Genomic DNA, 20,736 nt, shown 5'->3' with positions numbered 1-20,736 from the left:
CTCCAGCCACCCCCACATCCTTCTCTTATAAACTAACCGTGGAATGGAGGCCAGCAGACTGTCCCATATCTGTCAGAATCCTGGATACGGTTCCCCACAGGCCCAGTACCAGCCAAAGAAACGTGCGCTGGCTGCCGGCCAGACGAACAAAATCGCTATCTTCGCTGAAAAGGCATGGGAGGGGAGGGGAGCGCTTACCTCTGAATTGCAATGTTACTAGGACACAGTTTGCTGTAATAATACCAATTAACATTTCTCCCCCACTTAATAGTTTCTAGTACAGGATAAAAATAGCAATACACATGGTGCTGAGATGTGAAAAATAACAATGGGATTATGCGCTGAAGAGCTCACCTAGGAAGGAGGGTGAGACAAGCAGGAATATTATGGGAGATTTAGGAAGGGACTGTGGAGGACCCGCTAGAATTAAGGGCCTGTGTCCATCTCACTCTTCTCGTGACCTAAGCTGCCAGATGTGCCAACTGAAGGCACCTGTGGGTGAGTGAAAATGGCATTGGACTCAGAATCAGAGATTTGATTGTTGAGGTCTCCCCCACACACACACAAACTAGTTGTGTGACCTTGCTTGAGTCAGGTGACCTTTCTAAGCTGATTCCTTATCTGTCAGAGGAGAACCGAGATTCTCAGCCCCGACTTCACAGGTGCCTGTGCCATTTAAATACAGTCCCATATGAAAGGGCTTTGCAAATTATAACGTGTGTGATTCAAATGTTAGAGGGGGTCCCTAAGGATCTGGTGATAGTAGTGACGCAGATGACACTGGCCAGCACAACGTGGATGGATTACCAAAAGGAAAAGTGCCATGCGTTAGCTCCCACCCTTCTCAGCAGGTCAAAGGAACACCAGGAACACAGGTATCCTATTGCACGTGCTCAGTCGACACCATGGGCCAGCACCTATCTTTAAAGATGTTTATCAGATGGCAACATCTCGTCTTAAAGACAAGGGTGGCCTGGCCAGAAGCCGTTCTCTTCATAGCTCTGAGATAGTTGGCTAAGAGAGAGAATGCCCAGTCACACTCAAGCCATTTCCTGAGGGCTGGCCATCACTCAGAGCCGGATGCAGCCCCGGGGAGCCCCGGTGCCATCGGCTGTGAGGATGTAATGATGAAACTACGGAAAGTCCTCTCCCTCTTTTATTCCTTTACACACAGGCTTGCACCAATTCTCCAGACCTCACCCCAACCACACAGGACACACAGCCCGTATACCAGGATGATTTCCTGGTTCAGTCTAAACCACTCACAATTGCGTTGGGTGGGGCCTTCCAGCTGAACTTGGGAGGGCGCACTAAGCTCCATGAGGTGTCTGGGAGTCTTGGGGGCCATTGGGAAGACAGAGAGGGAAGCTGTGAAATCACTTCCCTCTTCCCCTTACCTACCCCATCCATCAACTTCAACCCGACCTGATTTTTATCAGTGTGATGTTTGATTTCCATGTAAGATTTTATTTGAAGAAAAAGTTCTCTGTCTAAAACCCTTCAAGATCTTTGCCTTAGAGGCTTGTGAGAATCCTGACTGAAGTCTAGGAAAAGAGGATTGGTTCCTGGACCAAAGCGAAGCCCCCGAAGGGCCTCTTCCCCCACCCCAATAATGACAATGTTTTCTGAACAGGTAAATGTGGTCCAACCATCACACCATCTGGAATTTCTCCAGGTCTGTGGCCCTGCACCTGTGGACAAGGAATTGTCCTGTTCACAAGCCCTTCTTCCTCTCTCCTGTGCGGTGCTACCAGGAGGGGCAGCTCAGGCTGCGTGAGCCCAAGTGAGCAAAGCCTGACCACAGAGTAGGATGGGACATGGGCAGAAGTTTAGGGGGAAGGAAAGAAAGCAGCAAAACCGAGAGGAAAAAGCTTCTCCCTGTGGAGCTGGAGGACAGAGCGTCTGGGAGAGCACCCATAAGCCCATCTGCTTCTTCTAAAATGCACAGTGTTGGAAAAAGAGAAGGTTCGGTAAGCAGAGATGTCAGCTTAGAGCTGGAGAGCATCCCCTTGATAGAAAGCACATGGGCTAAAATAAGCCACTGTTCCAGGTGCCCACCTGGGCCAGGGGGCCTGAGCTCAACCTGGGAAACCTCAGGAGGTCAGTAAGCAGGCACCTCCTGAGACATGGAAAAGCTTGAAGCCATTGACCGGAGAAGCAGGGAGGAGTCATCCCTCACTGCTTGGCTACCTGAGGAAGATGCAAGAGAGGGGCCTGCCTCAGTCCAAGGGACAAATACAAAGGAGAGGGTAATACCTGACATTTCTGGGAGGCTGCAGGCCTCCGCTCAGCCCGAGACTAACAAGCACAGGCTTGGAAGCCAGAACCTACTTTGGGACCCTGCCTCCGTGGCTTTAACCAGGTAGTCTTGGCTTAGCTATTGAACCTGTCTCTCCCTCAGTTTCCTCTAATGTCCTTGGCAATAATGAGCATATCTACATGGCAGGGCGGTTCTGAGGAGTCAATGAATTCGTAGATGTACCCACCCCCCAGAGTGACGTCCACACTTAACAAACAGGAGATACACGTTGGCCAGAGAAGTCCTGGGTGAGCCCCGCTGGGTTCAGCCCATAACTGAGGAGCATGGGGTGGGTAAGTGGGGCTCCCAAGGTGGCAGCAGGACATGACAGCATCCCAACAGCAATCTTCTCTGGGGATAACCCCTCCCTTGGGGCCATTTGCCCCATTTCCATCTCTTCCATCTTTTCTTTCCCTGAAGTTTCCATTGCCTTCCTTTTAAAATTTTGTGAACATTTTCTGAGTGCCCTCTCTGTTCTCTTTTAGTAGATTAAAGTGAAATTGCCAAGCCAGTTATCAAGAAGCCTAAATAAGTATGGCCGTCCAGGCAAGTTGCCTGCTCACAGATTCCTGGCTTTCTGAGTCATTAGCAGACTTCTGGGGTGGAGGCCCCTGCCTGGAATATGTTTCAGCCTCTTAGAGAAACTTGCACTGTCGCCGCCTCTTAACTGGCCATCAACATCATTGGTGACTCCCTGAACAGACCTGTCAGGTAAAACCACCCACTACTTATTTCACACAAGGAAAAGCTGCAAGACAGGCCAAGAAGTTATTGGTGGGGAAGCAGGTTGAAATCCCCCTGGCTCTGATTTTCCTGCCTGCTCACCGTGTCTCCTGATTCAGCAAGTAACCAAACAAGAGCAGGATTCCCAGCCGCCCCCCCCTCCCTGGGGTCATCCCCACAGCTTGGCAGAGTGGCTGGTCTTGGGGCCAAAAGAGGTATGCGGTTCACTGACCCACAACGAGCAGGGCCGGGGCTGGCATTATTTTTTCCAGAGCTGATGCCGTCACACACTCTTGTGGCCAAGGTGACCCATTAGGCAAGAGCTCAGGGTTCTGCCTGAGGCCACGGGCCATGGTTGTTTGCTGTCCCCCTGCAGGGGGCGTGGGAAAGACCTTGGCCTGTTTCCTCCCCTGCTTCAGCCCACTGTGCCCACCAATCCCAGGCTCGGAAAACTGGTTTACTCACAGGCTGCTCTCCCCAGGACAGGTTTGCGTCACAAGCACATCTTCTGGTCTCCAACACACAGTGGGGAAGTGAACACACGGGCAGGTCGAGGTAACTGCCCAAGACCACCAAATGGAAAAGTGGTGAAGCAGGGACCCCGCTTTCAGCCTCTTCCCAGGATGGCCCCAGAGAGCCCTCCCACAGGAGGTGTGGGAGTACACTCCTGATTCAGCAAGTAACCAGACAAGAGAGGGATTCCCAGCTCCCCTCTCCCTGGGGTCAGCCCCACAGCTTGGCAGAGTGGCTGGTCTGATACTCTCCGTGATCTCATCACGCAGGACAGTGTGTCCAAGTAGGGAAATATGCCATCGCTGCATGACAGCACCGCTGAGAAATGCAGTGCCTTGGCAGTGGCGTCATTGCCAGCTCAGTTTGCAATGCCAACCTCCCACCATGGCGTAGTTAAAATGTTCCACATCTCTGAAGCTTAATGAAACACCTGTCCCCTCGAACGCCATCAGAGGTAATTACACATGGCTCTCACACGTTCATCACACACTTACACACCCAGACTCCAGCTGGCTCACTGGCTGCTTCCCAGGTAGACCTGGGTGTGTTCCCCAATGAATCTTGGTCTGACCCAGCTGGAAGAACCGCTCCGCGTTCTTAACTCTCTGGAACAAATGGCAGGAAACTCGTCTGGCATCCACTGGGCCGAAGATAAGTGTGAAGGAGTGAGGAAAGGGAGAGGAATCTCTTTACATTCAAACTGTAATGCTTTAAATGACTGATACACGCACATATGGTATTTTTGAAAACTTCTAATTCACAATATTTAGAAACCGTCCCCATGTGTCATTTTGTAAAGTGATGTTTAGACACGCACCACACATCGTCTACACAAATCGGTTCTCCTAATCGTGTTATTAGTTTGCACACGCAATCCCAGGGAACTCTGAAGGGAAAAACTTCTCATCTCAACAATCCAAAGAGCTGAAGTCAGACGGGGAAGTCCCAGCTTCATGGTGACAGAATAGAACCGGCCGTCAAAAGCCCACACAAGGCTCCCTCTCTGTGTCTGCTGCCCTGTGACTTCTCTCCCCCTTCCAGCCAAGTCGGAGAAGGGGAACGAGACAAGAAAGGCCGAGGACTGTTTTAGAATAAGTCATCAAAAATGGCAAAGAGGTCCTCCCCGGCTTTTCCATGAACAATACCCCCCCACACACACACACACACACACTCACACACACACAAACACACACTACATTTATGTACATCCTGTTACACACACATTTGAAAACACGAGGAATTCTATAACACTCAGCTGTCCCTTTTCTCAAGCCCAGCTGAGATCAAGCCTGTAAGTACATGCCTGTGGGAGGGTCAAGGATTTCTACAGGCAGAGAGAGGAAAGGCCCGCTCTCTCTGAGGCTCAGAATACAGGATCTGGAATGCTTAGGAGCTTCCAGCACGGAAGGCTACTCAAGATGTTGGTACCAATTGTTTCCTCACTGGAGCCTGACCTCATCCCTACAAATAGCTGGTGGGAAGTCAAACTGAACTCTGAAACGTACACGGCGGGGTCGGGGGGAAGTCTTTATGGTAACAAAGGGCCCAGCACATAGGAGCTGATCACTTTTTCTCATCCTTCATCCTCTCCCCCCCCACAAGTGACTAAGCAGTGATTTTGACCTTCGCTGAGAAGGCAGTTTTTGCTAATAATTATGCAGATGGGCCCAACCTAATCACACAGCGCTTTAAAAATGGAAACCCTTGCCTAGCTATGGTTGGTAAGTGATGAGACTATAGAAGAGCAGTCAGAGAGATGCAAGGGTTTGGAAATGGAGAAAGGGCACCCGATCCAAGGAAGGCGGGCAGCCTCTGGAAGCGGGAAAAAGCAAGGAAACAGATTCTCCCCTAGAACATCGGGAAAGAAGGGAGCCCTGCCCGCCTCTTGATTTTAATGCAATGACACCGTGGCAGACTTCTGACCTACACGACTATCAGATAATACATCTGTGCTGTTTTTACATGAGTTTGTGGTAACCTGGCACAGCAGCAATAGGACACTGACACCTGGCTGGACGCTGGCAAGGGGTCTGGTGCTCCCCTTTATCCCTCCAGGGCTGAGCCCTCTGCAGGTGCTCCTGGCTGAGTCCTCCAGCAGGAACCTTGTCACCTCATCTGTGATTTCTATGGCGCCCCTTGTCCCAGCCCCTTTGCCAAGAGAGCAGGCGCCTGTCCTCTCCTCCAGTTTCAAACGGCCCTGGTTCCTTAATGAGACCTCACGTCTTGTTTCTAGTTCCTGGGACCCTTTGTGTTCCAAGCTCACTTGTCAGACGAGAGACCCCAGGCCCGTGCGAGTGTGCGGAGAGGGGTTCTTTCAGGCTGGGCGACCCAAGTTCACTCACATCCCCGGAGGTGGACTTGTAAAACTCCCTCAGTGCTTGCGATGCACGCTCACCGTCCACACACGAGAACAAAGCAGGAGGTGGCAGGTATTTCTCACCCAGTCTGGGTACGCTCTCTAACCTGGTTTTTATGCTGGTCCTTTAAGTGGCCAGGACCAAGGTGGGTTGGTGGGGACAAAAGCAAATCCTTAGAACAGGGAACCTGGGAAGCTGAAAGGAGAGAGGTGAACACTGTCAGAGAAGGAAAGCTCCTCTCGACAGGCAGCAGGGGTGGCAGGAGCTGGGGTACGTTCAGGACTCTCCACTAGCCGCCCCCTCCCAAGCCTGTCAGGGGCCCTGGAACCCAGTTCTGGGCTGTCAGCAAAAACAAATTTAGTACCAGTGATCTCATCGCGCAGAACAGCCCCGGGCCTCAGAGCACTCTGGGTAGCGTCACTTTGACAAGTTGGGAAATGGACATCACAGTTGTCCCATAATATAGGTGGGGGCACGGGGTCCTTCCCTCAGCTCACCGAGGAGGAGCAGGGACGGGTGACGGCCTGGGTGTGGCAGTAGGTAGCAGGCTGCCCGAGGCCTGAGGCATTGCCACCGGCTGTCCCTTGGGTCCCAGAGACCTCAGGTATGGTGAGCTGGTGTTTGAAGGCAAGTCCACAGATGCCAAATGCTGACTTTGAAATGAGTGGTGGGCAGTAACACACATTCTATTTGGGAGGGGGTGTGAACGTCGCTGCAAACCTCCCCTCATGCTTACGCTAGGACATTACGTGACGGAGTATTTATAAACGTAGCAGCAGGCAGAAGGTGGGGGGGTGGGTAGAGGAGGGCTGAGTTCATTCCCTCTGTTGTTTACTGCAAATAAGACTGAAGCCCTGCAAAGGGGGGTGATTAGCACTTGTCCCTCAAAGTGAGTCCGTGGCAGAAAAGGATGAGAATGTGTCACCAAGCGCAAATGCAAATTCCTGCCACTGGCTCAAGCCACCTCTGTGGCCCTGCAATTGGTTTTCTGGCTTATCTGAGCGAGGCTTTGGCTGGTCATTCCCCTAAGGTTTTTCAGTGTGTTTCATGGTCAGATTCCCCTTCATGCTTCGGAGCAAAGAGGTCACAGTGGCTCATTCCATGCGGCCCCAGAGTCACAGGAGGACAGTGGCACGCGGGATGAGGAGCCCTGGCTCCTGCGTCTGTAGCCAATGCACGGGGCCCCCCAAACCTTCTTGGTGGAGGTATGAAAATACAAAACATGGACTCGACACCTTTCCAAAGGAAAAAAATACATTTCTAAACATCACATAAACATGGGCACTTCCAGAAGACTGGACCCACAGAGTAGAGAGGTACAAATCACACCGCTACGGGGGATAGACAGGGGTGATGAATAAATGTCGTCTCATAAGAAAGGCCAGGTTTACATCCAAGCACGTGGCGGGCGGGTGTTAGTTCCATGTCACATTCAGTCAGATGAGAGAAGATCAACTCCAGGAGAATGAGGGTTAAGAGTCAAGTAAATTTTATACCGGGAAGTGCCAATGGGATGCAATGAGGGGCTGTCAGAGAAATAAATCCAACGTACTGAGAATTTGGGGTGACCACCAAAATAAAATCTCTTCCACCAAAGACAGCATCATTGTGGCTGAAGGCAGGCAAGTTCTACAGGCGACTTTGAACATTCTGATAGCATCCCCTTAAGTAATGATGCTAGAAAAAGCTGCAAAGAGAAATTGCAATACAGGTAGAAGTGGGTAGCAGGCTACACAGCAGGAGGACAGAGCCATGGGGCACATAATCTGTAAAGGGGTCCGACCCAGAGCGCTGGGCCCACGTCCCATTACACACACGTATGCACACACGTATGCACACACACGGGCACGCACTCCTACAGCACTGGGGCAGTTGGGAAAGAAACAAAAGGAGTTCACGTTGGGAACCATTTATCCTGTAGAGGCGAAATGACTTTTTTCCTGCTGTCCTTTTAATTAAAAGTTAGCTCATAAATCAAAGACCTTGTTTCCAGGCTGTAGGAGGTGGTAGGAGGGAACCCAAGCTTCTCAGAGCTGAGTGTACCCTGCCCATGCCCCCTTTCCTCACCCAGCTTATTCACACCTCAAGTGAGGAGCCAAGGATGGCCCAGCTGAATCACAGCGCTCATCTTTCTCATCGGGCTTCCTGGAGTTCTTCCAAAGAGATCTCGAGAGTGTATGCAGACACACACTCGTACACACAGTTAAATCCCACAGGGACTGCTTGGTGCATCTTTTTGGAGAATCTGAGGTTTCCCCGAGAGACCCGCACCTCTGGAGAACTTCCACACTCCCTGCCTGGGTTCACGTGGGTGTTTGCATCCATGGAGTTTAAAGGCTCTTCTGAGAAGTTTACTCAGCACAGAAAGTCATACAAGTCTCACCAGCTTCTTAATTTTTTTCAGTTTTTGTCTTCCTACTGAATCAAGGAATGCTCTACAGATGTGAAGTCCTATTATCACGGGCTGATTCATAAGCGAGATGGAGTGTGCATACATTCATATGCTCGTCGCTCAACAGGTGAAATACGTGTGGATAAACAATTTGTCCAAAATCAGAAATGCAGCCAACAACAAAGTGGAGATTTCCCGGCTGTCGTTTCCAACTCTTCATGTGCCAGGCAGGTCTGGTTCTTAACGGTTCAGAGGCACGGGTAACCCCCCGATACAGACCTGGGCAGACACTTGGTTATGAAGGCTACAGAGATGCTTAGATTTGGAGGAGGGAAGCAGCAGGGTGGCATTCAATAGCTCCTTCTGCTCCTTCTCACCTGCTTCTGGCTTAAGAGAATGGTTGCCATGACCACTGAGGAAGTGTAGTGCTTTCCCATTTTTAAGCTGCTCCTTACCTAAGCATCTTAAAGTGCCTTGTGTACCCACATTCACATGCCTGCCTACCTTGGAGGAGAAATGGGGACACAGAAAGGGAACCCCCTTTAAATAAGGAAACAGAGCTTCATTTCAACTTCCTGTCCAGAATCTAACCATGATGTCACGGGCCTCTGTCTCTCTGTGTCCCCACCCCAACCTCAACCTAGTGACTCCTGCCCTGGACAGAGAAAGAGCACAGACAAAAACGAAAATCAAGAAATGTGCAAAGGTCCCCCTTCCCCTGGCCCCGGACCCACGTCCCTCAAAAACAAATTTAAAGCAGAGAGATGAAATTATCACCAAGCTAATTATGGGAATCACACTTAGGCTGACTGCTAAGCAGCAAGGTCAGCGGGCAAGAAGCATTCAAATTAAAGGCAGATGCAAGAAGCACTTACAAAAGCAACTGGGAGACGCATTACCGCCCCCCCACCCACACACACGGAGGAGAAAGAAACCACTCTGATGTCTGAGGCAGCCGCCCGTCCATCTGGGCAATCGTCAGAGCATTTGACAGCTAAATAGCTCTACTCCCCCAAAATGGGCGAGTCAGAGCTAAACTGATTAGATAGTGTGATGCTAATTTCCCAGACAGAAACCCAGGGAGGGGGGCTCAGTCTCAGAGGGCAGAGCACAGGCTGGAGTGCAAAGAGGAGGGTCTGGCTCCTGAGTGCTGCATGGGTGCACACAGGTACGCGTGGGGGTGAGGCACGCGTGCAAGTTTGTGATGTGAGTGTGTGTGTGTGTGTGTGTGTGTGTGTGTGTGTGCATGGGAGGGGGCCCACAGTCACACATGGGTGCGTATATGTCTTATCTACCTGACAATAGAAGGTAAAGAGCTTGGAAAGGATCCGAGGACCCCTCCTAGCACATTTGCGACAAGGCATCTCCTTAGGGGCTTCCTGTGATTGCCAAGGCCCTCGCGACTGCTTGCCACTAGCTCAGCCAGGGAAACTCATATCATTTTGCCCAGTTATGAGTGTTCAGCGACTCGTCCTGCATCACCAGTATGATGCAAGTTTAAGACGTGTGGGCCCAAACTGGCAGTCTTCAGAAGGCGTTTGAGAGCTACAAATCGATGATTCTCACAGCACGCTACGGGATCACTGCCCCTTAAGTCTCTAAATCTATGAAGAAATCGCGGAGCCAGAGTTGCCTTGGGACGTACTACCCCACACTCATCCTGGGAAAATTGGTCAAGATGACATTTGTGAGTGGATTGTCGTAAGTTAAGAATCCAACGCTACATAATGACAGGAAGAAAATGGCAAGAACTGCGAGGGTGAACCTGGGGAAAGTAGGTACAGGCCTGAGAGAATAGCCCAGAAGCTCGGGTGAAGGGGACCGGTATTTAGAAAGAAGAAGGTTGTGTGGACTGGTGGGGAAGGTGCCATAAACGATCGGGGTCCTAAGGAGACGGGATCACCAGGTCTTCGGCTCCAGAGGGTTTGCCGCAGCTACGGAACATGGCTAAGTAGAAGCGGCCATCTTCCAAATGAATAGACAGGGACCTTGGATGACATGTAACAGGAAAAATAGTTGAGAACCACTACACACAGTCCTGCAGGCTGCTGCAAGAGAGAATTTTAGTGAGAATCCCAAAGACAAAGGAATGCCCCCAGTGTGTCCAGGTGGCAGGTCAGCGATAAGCGGAAAAGCACAGCTTGTCTGTTTCCCTGAAAGCCCCCGGCCCCTTCACCAAGGCCACCACCCACTCTGCTGCTGGGTCTGGGCTCCAGCGTAATTGTTCCTCGAGAGGGAAATTGCCAGTGGAGCGAAGTTGGCGACATGAGAACTGCCATGTGTAGGTGGGAATCCCATTGTTTCTTGGGTGGAAGCCTCTTCCCTGGAATTTAAATTTAGCCAGGGCCCTGGAAGACATAAAACCATGGTGAAGGCTGAGCTGGAGGGCCTGCGTCCTCGGTGAGGCTGGGCCACGGGCACGCAAACAGGCAGGGGGGCCACAGAGGGCTGCACGAGGTGATTTGCTTTTTAATTAGGAGAGCGAGACAATTGGAACTGTCTGAGGAAGGTGAGTCTGGTACAACTTATAGGACCCTTAAAAGGGGGTGAGGGGAGCTTAGAGCCTGGGAAATCAGTTACAACCATCCAAGCACTGGGCCAGGGCAGGGGCAGAGAGAATGAAGGGAAGGTTCTGGCCCACAGGCCCTGGCCAGGTACACCAACTGCTCTCCTGGTTGTGGAGGTAAGATTTACCCACAACCCAAGAGCAAAGCCTCAGCTACAGCCCACAACATTATTATGTAAATGAGTCAACTGGCAGACCTCCCATTAAACCCTGTGACTTCTGGTGAGTGAAGCAATCCCTTTCCTCGTATGCAAAATGGAGGTTGTAGCATTTCCCCTGAAAGGAAATGTTGGAGATTATGGAATGATCCAGGTAGTAACACACATAAGACACCCAGAGCAGCACCTGGTAGCTATACGGTGTACAAAGCACACAGTTTCCTTCACATTCTCTCTTTCCTGCCAGCTCTAATCCCTAGGGAAATGACCCTCTACCTAGGAAGCCAGGTGAGTCCCAAAGGAGGCCAAAATCAGGAGGCTGGGATTCTCCGTGGCCATGCAGAGCTCTCACTGGTTGCTGATCTGAGATCTAAGTCGCTCTCATCTGCCGCCATAAACTACCATTTCCCTCAGATTCACAGAGCACCTGGGTCCGCCAGCCCAGGATCCCAGGCTTCCTGATGAGGATGGTTCCTCCCCTGATGGCCCTGTGGGTGTGGCAGGTCCCTTCACCCCTTCCTGTTCCTCTTCTGGATTCTCTAACATGGGTGCACAATCAAAACTTCAGGGAGCCGGAAAACAGGACTCAATGCTTTGGGCCACTTCTGTCCCTGAGCAGGGCTGTGCCTAAAAGTTAACCTGACCCCCACACAAAGCCTTAGGGTAGCAGGCAGCCTCTAAAATGACCTCAAAGACACCTGCCTCCCGGGATTCAGCCCTGGTGGAAGCCCCTCCCCTGAGTGTGGGCTGGGCCACGTGACTGCCTTCTAACAAATACAAATAGCAAAAGCCACAGGATGTTACTTCTGAAATTAGATTTCAAAAAGACTGTGGCTTTCATCTTGTAGGCCCTTTCTTACTCTCTCTCTCTCTCTCTCTCTCTCTCTCTCTCTCTCTCTCTCTCTCTCTCTCTCTCTTTCCTGCCATGTTGAGTGAGTAGCCATCACGGAGAGACCCCCCCTTGGCAAGACACTGACGTCTCCAGTGAGTACCTGAGACCTGGCAACAGCCACGTGTGCGAGATTGGAAGGGGATCCTCCCCCATTTCAGCCTGGAGTCTGGAGATCACCGCAGCCCCAGCTGCCCCCTTGACTGCAGTGCGGGAGCAAATCTCAGCCAGAGGACCCCGAAGCCATGCCTGGATTCCTGACCCACAGAAACTGTAAGATAATACATGTTGATTTAAGCCTCTATGTTTCGGGGTCATTTGTTACACAGCAATCCGTAACTGATACACCTGTGTACCCTGAGGTGGGATAGAATGGAGTGAAGGTGGGAGACTTGAGAGACCTATTTTAGAAGTCACTGGGAATGCCTCAATGAGGAGCCAGAGCTGCTAGAAAAAAGACTGTGACACCACCAAGAAGCAAGCCTCGTGGCCACATTCCCAGGAAGTCACTTGAGAACAAGTAGGGGCTGGAAGCAGACCCCCTAGTCAGAGCATCAGCAGGTGGGCTCTGAGTTAGTCCAGCTGCCACCGCCTTCCCCATCGAAGTGGCTGAGGAGGCCACAGTGATTTCAGGTAATGAAGACTCCCCGGTCCTGTCTCCCTGGGCCACTGCATTGACAAAGATTCTATTATCCCCTGCTCCAGATTGTATCATATCCCAGCCCAGCAGTCTGGGGACCATTTACAGCTGGGGGCCCGCTTCCTCTTCTTGCCTCTGCCTCCTCCCTCTTCCTCTGGTACATCATGTCTTTCATCCTTGCCCATATTTGTTGTCTTGGTTACATGGCCAGACTCCTGATATGCTGCTAGTTTTCATTTTAATGATATGTTCTTGTAAAGTACAATATTTTACTTCAATTGCATGTGTCACTGGATAAATTCCTCCGGCGTGTCTGGCATTTGAGCGTCAGCTGACTGAGTACATTCTATGATTTGAGGGTGTTTCCGCAGCGTTTTCTTCCATTTTAATGTCTTTCGTTTTAATTTATGATCAGGATCATGATGCAAAAAAGTGGCACCCATGTATCAGTAAATCTTGAATTGGCAAAGCTCATTTAAAACTATCTCCTTAAATCATGGGCACTCGCAATGACCGTTTGGAAAATAGAATGACAAGTGTTCCCACGGCAGCGTTTCATGGAGATCTCCAGGAGGGTTTCGAGAGGACACGAGAAGGCGAGTGAGTCTGTGTCCCTGCGACTGGCATCAAGCTGCTTTGAGAGTGGCAGAAGCTGCGGTCTGAGGCCACCTCCTCATGCCTGCTCAGGTCGGCTCTGAGTGACAGCGTGAGATGCCCCCCCACCAGGGGCATGCAGGGCCGTGGGTGGGCCCCAGGGCAGAATAGTGAGAAGTAGGAAAGGGTGAGAAAATAGTGTCCGTGGGGATACACTGACATAAAAAGAATGGTTGAATGAGAGCTTAATATTGTCTAAAAATGCAAGATATGCCCATGAGACACTAACCAGCTGAGCTGCTCTCCATATCTACCAGGCAAATATGGACAAAAAGGCTCAAAACCCAGCGAAGGGGATGGAAGGAGGTGGGAGGAGGACCATGAGAAGAGGACAGGTTGACCTTAGGCGAAGTCGCTCTGAAGGCCAGTCCTAGGTCCCAGGCTTGAAGAACTAATGATAGAACAGCCATCTCTTGTCCCTGCGTAGACGTGAAGTCAGAGAAGGAGGTGGACCCGCTGCAATAATCACAGTGTCTTCTCTGCAGCACCTCAGCCTCAGCTTCACCCTCTCTTAACCCCCAGGTTAATATCTAAACAGGCTTAATACTTGCAAAACCAGGGGTGGGAAGTGAAAAAACAACATGACAGAAACAACCAAACCCAAATGCTTTGATGGTCTTTGCCCATCATGGAAATTGTCCAGCATCGATTCCCCCATATTTCTTTTCCTTTCTGCTGGCCGGCATCTCTGGTTAGAGGAGCTCATGACCCAACAGAGCTACCGAGCCAACCCTGCACCCAGCGCTCCCAGCCTCTGCTCTCACCCCAGGGCTCCCAAGCAACGGGGAGTCCGACACTGCATCTCCTCCTGCCAGCTGGAGCGCTTTCCATGGCGTGAATTTCTTTTTTCAAGTTGATCCAAATTTCCAGGTGAATATTCAGAAGCAGTGTCAGATACACTGAGGAGGGTGCAAAGCAGGGCTGCTCATCTGTGATCTGACATTGCTCTGTGACTCACGCATTGCACACACGCGCACACACACACAGACCATCTATTCCTGAGAAGTTATGGTCAGAATGACCCAGCCCCAGACGGGTCTCCCTCTGCCCCACTCCACTTCTGGCTGGTTGCCCTTCCGGACCCGTGCTCGGAACCTATGGAACACAAGCGAATCATTTCTAAAACAGGCTCAAGGAAAGATAAATTAGGAAGATCAAAGTGCATGACAACTCCCAATGAGAATGACTTTTGTGTCACCCACTTCTATGAACTCTCCATGTTGACACAGTCCAGATTCCTATCAAGAGAGGCCAGTATGCTGTGGTTTGTGCATGCGCGCGCGCGCGCGCGCACACACACACACACACACACACGGCACATATCCTATGACTAGAAGCCAACAGCAGGGCCAGCCGGGCTTCTGCTTAACCCATGAAGTGCCCAGCCCCTTGGGTGTGAACAGTTTCCTTTGCAAACCACCCAGGAAAGATGCAATCACAGAACAACAGGAGCAATCACGCCGCAAGTGGGAGTTTATGATGTTCTGGTTCCCAATGAACATGCGTCGCTCGCACCCATGTCAGTCAACAGGTCATAGCAGCCATGAAACCGGGTCACTTAGTGGTGGGAACGCGAGTGGCAGAGCAAGACTGTGGTGGGTTCTGGCCGAACTGTGTAAGCAAGGAATCGTCTCCTTCTGGGGCGACCCTGACCTCATTACCCCAACTTTCCAGATGTATACAGACACCCCGAAACAAATCAGGATGGTGTTGGCCTTAAGCTTTTTACCTGTCATTGACATGTTAACAGTGGCTTCTGTGGGTGGCTTCTAAGTTCCTAGATACCTCCTGATGACTGTGGCATTTACAAGTTACATTTCTTAACGGGACATGCCTTTCACGTGCGCCTTGGAAAAGGCTGCCAATACCAGCAGTAACACACACACACACACACACCAGAAAACATAAAAGACATTCAAATTGGCACTCTCCTCACCTCCTTTCCCCCTGCCTCATGGGATGTGTGCACTAAAGGAGTGAAATTATGGTCATCAGAGGCAAGGTGGCAAATGATGGGGACCCACACCTTTCAAATAACACAAAAAGTCAGTAATTTTGAGGGCAGCCCATGGATAGGTACAGTCTAGCTCCTGGAGCCCTGGAACCCCCAGCAAACTCCCTTCCTCTAGGCAAACCCCCCAAGTCCCCTTCCACCCACCCTCCCCACCTTGAGTCTCTTGTCATCTTGCAAAGAATGCCGCAAGGTCCTTGGTACACACAGGAGATTATTACAGGGCTCAAAGAATCCAACTCTGTAATTACGGCTACCGTATAATTTCCATTATTCTCACCCCCTGCTTCAGGGGCTTCACAAAACTTCCTGCAAAACCCTCCTGCAATCCCAGAGCTTTCCATGTCTGGTCCTCTGCCCAAGAGGTGAATGTGGTCCTGATAACCTCTGGGAAAAGCAAGACAGGGTTATTGCAAGCAAAGGGGAGTGGTGCTTAGCGAGCAAGGGTGGTAGGAAGTTCTATTGTTTAGAAAAAAATAAATAAACCGGCCAGTTTTGCTTTTTATTATTTCAAACAACAGACTCGGCGGGCCAGCCTTCCCTTCCCAACTCAGATTTGTCCCCCTGGGCCCGCTCTGCTGAGTCTGCAAGAACAGTAGCTGGGCTCCAGCAAAACTATTAAAACGGTTGCCAGTCTGAGCTCATGGAGCATAGAGTTTGGCTGTTCAATGGCCGGGCTTTCCCCAAGAGAGCCGCTGGCTCATTCCCCCTCACATGACCTTCTGCTCTTACCTCTCACAGGCTTTTGCTTCCCCAGTCCCACCCCTGCTCTGGAAATTAAATGTAATGTCTCAGGTGGCTGAAACAGGACTGTTCTTATAGAAACACCCCAAAAGAAAAGATGGGAAATGCCAGCCAGCAGTTTATAAAGCCTCCTGGTCACGTGTTGCCTGTCGTCGCCGGCCTGGCTGACCTCTGTCTGGGGACACTCTCACGGTCCAGGCTCAGGGGCCAGGCTCTGCCCCTGAGGTTTGTCTCTGAGCACAAGGTCTGTCCTCAGCCCACACTTGGGGAGACGTGCCTCCCCATCAGGGGCCAGGCTCCCACAGGTGAGAGAGACCCAGCCCCCATAGGTCTCAGTCCTCCCTCGGACCAATAGGCTGCTGGGTTTACGACGCAGTCGAGGCCAGGAAATGTGTCTTTTTTTCCTCCCTCAAGAGAAATCACCGTCTGTTCTGTTATGTGCCCTGAACTCTCAAAGTTTATGTCACCGACACCACATTCCAAGGAGCTCAGACAGCAGCAAAACAGAAAGGGAGGGAGGGAGGGAGGGAGGGAGGGAGGGAGGGAGGGAGGGAGGGAGAGAGAAGAGAAGAGAAGAGAAGAGAAGAGAAGAGAAGAGAAGAGAAGAGAAGAGAAGAGAAGAGAAGAAAAGAAAAGAAAAGAAAAGAAAAGAAAAGAAAAGAAAAGAAAAAAGAATCCTTTTATAGGTTCTACTAGTTCCTGCCAGCAAGTAAATGATCCTCAGGCACCTGGTGGAAATTTCAGTACCTGTGACTCTTGGAGCACGTGGGAGTAAGTTCCTTCCCCACTGCACTGAGATGGGGCTCATGGAGAGAAAAGAGCTAAAGCACCCCAAATTGCCTTGCTTACTTATTTACGCTCAACAGTGCTTATTCACCCATCGGGCCAGGCAAAGCAGGTCAACAGGTATTTCACCGCGTATATTCATTGTCTGAATGGTGTGTGGTTCCCATATACCTTGGGGACGCCTTTGGGAGTCACAATCCCCTTTTCCCGCAAACCGAATGTATTGAAACATGGTGAGGAATGAAGTCACCTGCACACCCAATGGGGACCTCCTCGAGGTCCCGCTCTAACGCTTGGGCATGGCCCTCCTCGGCTTATGTGGAGGCTTGTGAGACACAATTTCAGCAAGTTTGGGAATCTGCCTTCCGAGTTCACCAAAAGCGAGAAGCCACAGATGGAAGGAGGAGGAAAGGACGCCGCCAGCAAGTGGAAACGGTGAGTGACACCGTGCTTGGGAGGAACACCCCACACGTCGGACATGGGGTTGTGTGGGGACAACACACCTACACCTCCCAGTGCCTGTCTCCCCTGGGCGTCCCTGAAATCCCGTTCAGTACAGGAGTAAATAAACCACGAGAAGGTCGAGGCAGCAAGAAAACCTTCAGTTGTGTTCAACATATTCTTTGCAGAAAGGCAGGGGACTACGCCATAGAATTCTTAAGGTATGGCGACCATGGTTAAATTATCTGTGAGTTTGACACTTGGTAGGTGGTTACCCTTTTAGAGGCAACGCCACGCCTGGGGCTTTGCCTGCCCCACCCGGGCAGAGCACCACGGCATTTCATCAACACGCACTTCCTCTCCCAGATACAAGCCATCTAACTGCCCCACGCTCATCTCCCAGCTCACACACACTCTGCTCCCTGCCTCTCACCCTCCATACCCCAGACCCGCAGCCTGTGCCACAGAGATGTCCAATGTAAAGAAAGAAACGATCGCTGAAACGGGCTGTAGGATGGGAACAGGCAGTTTTCTCGATTTGCAGCGAACATTTCCCTTCGGCCGCCTCGAGCTGACACCCAGAAACACAGCAATGAGAAAGTAGGGATGAAGGCCATCTCTGATCAGGCGGTGCTGCTGTGTCAGCCTGAATCACACAGTGTCCAGAGAACTCCACGGGAAGCCTAAAGAGACAAGCAGGAGGTCCCCGGGGAGTCACCAATGCGTCCTGAAGGACGAGCCTGAAGGACGACGATTATCAGCCAACAGAAAACAGAATCTCCCGCCTACAGTCTTTGAAAGGCTTTTAATCCAAGCCAGGAGGGTACCCACGGGCCAGCTCCTACTCATCGCGATGAGAAGCCTGAACAGAGCTGGGTGAGAGAATAGTCCTGCGTGGACAGCTGCCCCCAGCACTGCTGATGGGCCAAGGTCAGCCAATGCCCCTGAAGCCATCATGCTTCTGAAGAACGTGGAGGGAAGCTCGTGTCCCCAGATCACACCATCTCACTCCACCTCAAGCAATTCCTATGTACCTACAACATGCATGGTTTCCTCGTCCCAGGATTTGGCTCTTCGCCCCCTGAGCAACTCTAGCAGAAACTCCTGTAGTTTCTTCCATCTGTTTCCCTGAATGAATTCCAGATGGATGGACCAGCCAGAAGGGCTGCAGCAAGAGGAGCAGGCACAGCCACTGCCCCTGCCCGCCATCCTCTACCATCCAGACCCAATAACGCTCCTGTCTCAGGCACAAGCCCGAGCTGGACAGACTACATCGTTCAGGACGGCAGAGCAGAGCCGCGGTCACACCTCTCCGTTCACACCTCTCCGTTCACACCACTCTTAGGGAAGAGGTGAGCTCACACTCTCCCAGTGTGATTCCCACAACAACCATCGTACAAAGCGAGAGAAGGTCATGGTCCATGATCTCCACGGCAACATACTCCTTAGCTCCAACCTGCATCCCTCGCCCACCAGGCCCAGGTAGGAAAGGAGCGTGAGGTAATATCCATCCCAGTGGGGGCAGTCTGGCTCCCCAATAACCAGAGTGACTGCACCCCCTTCCTACCTTCTTCAGTTTGCCGCTTTTGGTGCCCACGAAGGCCAGAGAGTGGTTCTTGTAGACATATGCGATGACCGACGTCATGCGGTCCCGGTCCTCTGTGAAGACGGGGACGCCACGTACCATCTCAGACACGCCCAGGGGGGCATTCATATCCAGGCCACAGAAGTTATCATCAATGGTTAACAGCTGCAAGTCAGACAAGGAGAACCGTTAGCAGGGAGCATCAGGGCAATTGGCAGGGGTACTGAGTCAGGGAACGAGAGCGTCAGAAGAATCCTTAGCTATGAATCAGCCAGGATAAATCTCTCCTGTTTGACATGAAAAAACACAGCTCCAGAGAAACTAGATGAGCTGCCCACGGTCATCCAAGTAGGTTGCAGGACTATGGAAAACTAGCACAGCTTCCTACACTCTCTTTTCATCATGCTCTCATGGTCTCTCTGTCCCTCCTCCAAGCCCTCCAGGCGCCATCTTGGTCCACCACCATCATGTCAGAAAGCACGGGGCCAGAGGCCATGACCATGGTCTCCAGATGGCTCTGCTCAGGCGTGAGACGGTTATGGTCTCCTCATCTGCACACTTACTGCTGAGCAGACACACAAATGAGGACTCAAAGCGCAGAAGAGAGAACTAGAAACGTTAATGCATGAATGACAATGGATGACAAAGACCTACACGAACCATCGGCGGGGAAAGGGCAGTGGAAGTGGAAGATTTGTGAGTGAACTGAACAAGCACAGTGGGGCTCACTCTCCCCAATACCAGGCTCCCTGTTTCTTTCAGAGCATCGCAAAGAGGGGCAGCCCTGGTCTTGTCAGACCTACACCAGCGTTTCCCAAAGCATCTTTCATGGAAGCCACGCCCCCCAAGATGCTCTACCATAAAAGGATTCCTTGGGCAAATAACTTGGGGAAACACAATACATTCTAACACCATGTAAGAGACTCCAAATGATGAATTACAGGAACGGCCTGAAAAGCCTTTTTAAGAAGAAATACATTGAACCTTACCTCAGCCTTTCCCGAACGTTTCACTCCCTAAACCATGTTGGACCAGAACACCCGCTAGCGTTCCGTACAGAGAATATTCCCTGCATATTCTGGGACACACGGACTCAATTCTTGCTCCTGATTCCAGAACAATTTCAGGAGTCAGGGAACCAACAGGAAAGGCTTTGGGCCGGTTTCCCCACAGTGTTTCAACGGAATCTCTCCCTGTTTTATTCCAGGCCTCCAGACCCAAATGTAAGCAGAGGGTCACAGCTGGATTCTGACCTAGCGAGTGGCAAAGACCTTGACAATGGCTGGTGCAGAGCCCCCAGGGCTCCCCTCTGGGCAGCTCTGGGTTGGCACAGACCTCTCCCAGGCTCGAAGAATCCCCACTGGGTTTTCCCTCTTTTCTCAGAAGACCTGTGTGGCCTTAGAAGAGTTATTCCATACTTTTATTTTTCACTCTATAAAGATAAAGGAAACAAGCCCTGCTTTTTGATGGGCTTCCATAAAACCTACAGAGCTCATGCCTGTAAATGTCTTTGGACTTTTCAGAGAAAGGAGTAAAATAAAATAATAAAATACAAGGTGTCACTTTTTTAAAGGTTTCAATCCAGCCAAAGGAAAAGGCATCTGGAGAAGCAGCAGGCAGGCTCTTGCCAGGGAACTACGCGAAAGTGGCCAACTCTGAGCTTGTCAGAGCTTTGGGGGGGGGAGGGGGGCTTCGGCTCCCTCCCAGAAGTGGGGGAGACAGCTACTGTCCATCTCAGGGATGACAATGGGTTGAGCATCTCCCTCTTCTCTCTCAGCTCTCCCCTCCTTATCGTGGGGTGGGGAGCGGTCAGGGCGAGGACAGGGGGAGCCTGGGCAGGCCACGTGCAGGGCAGACATGTGCCCCGTGCCTCTCTCTGCTCACCCTGCTCTCGCATGCTACGGTCCAACAGCACCAGACCAAACACAACTTCTCCCCCCTCAAAAGAGAAAAACAAACACAAAAAACTGTAGGAGTC

At 51.3% G+C, this 20,736-nt stretch overlaps 1 protein-coding gene across 1 annotated transcript in view; it reads right to left on the bottom strand.

Moving 5' to 3' along the window:
* Window positions 1-20,736, bottom strand: part of PLXNA4 (plexin A4) — a 415,019-nt gene that overhangs the window by 312,325 nt on the left and 81,958 nt on the right. The window contains exon 3 of the mRNA XM_019751040.3: window positions 18,741-18,923. Coding sequence (XP_019606599.3) covers window positions 18,741-18,923 — 183 coding nt within the window. The remainder of the gene's footprint in view (window positions 1-18,740; window positions 18,924-20,736) is intronic.

Source organism: Rhinolophus sinicus, chromosome 8 (assembly GCF_057876585.1).
Source record: "Rhinolophus sinicus isolate RSI-liver-muscle chromosome 8, RSI-T2T, whole genome shotgun sequence".
NCBI classification, from domain to species: domain Eukaryota; kingdom Metazoa; phylum Chordata; class Mammalia; order Chiroptera; family Rhinolophidae; genus Rhinolophus; species Rhinolophus sinicus.
This window is presented reverse-complemented; position numbering and strand designations above follow the sequence as displayed.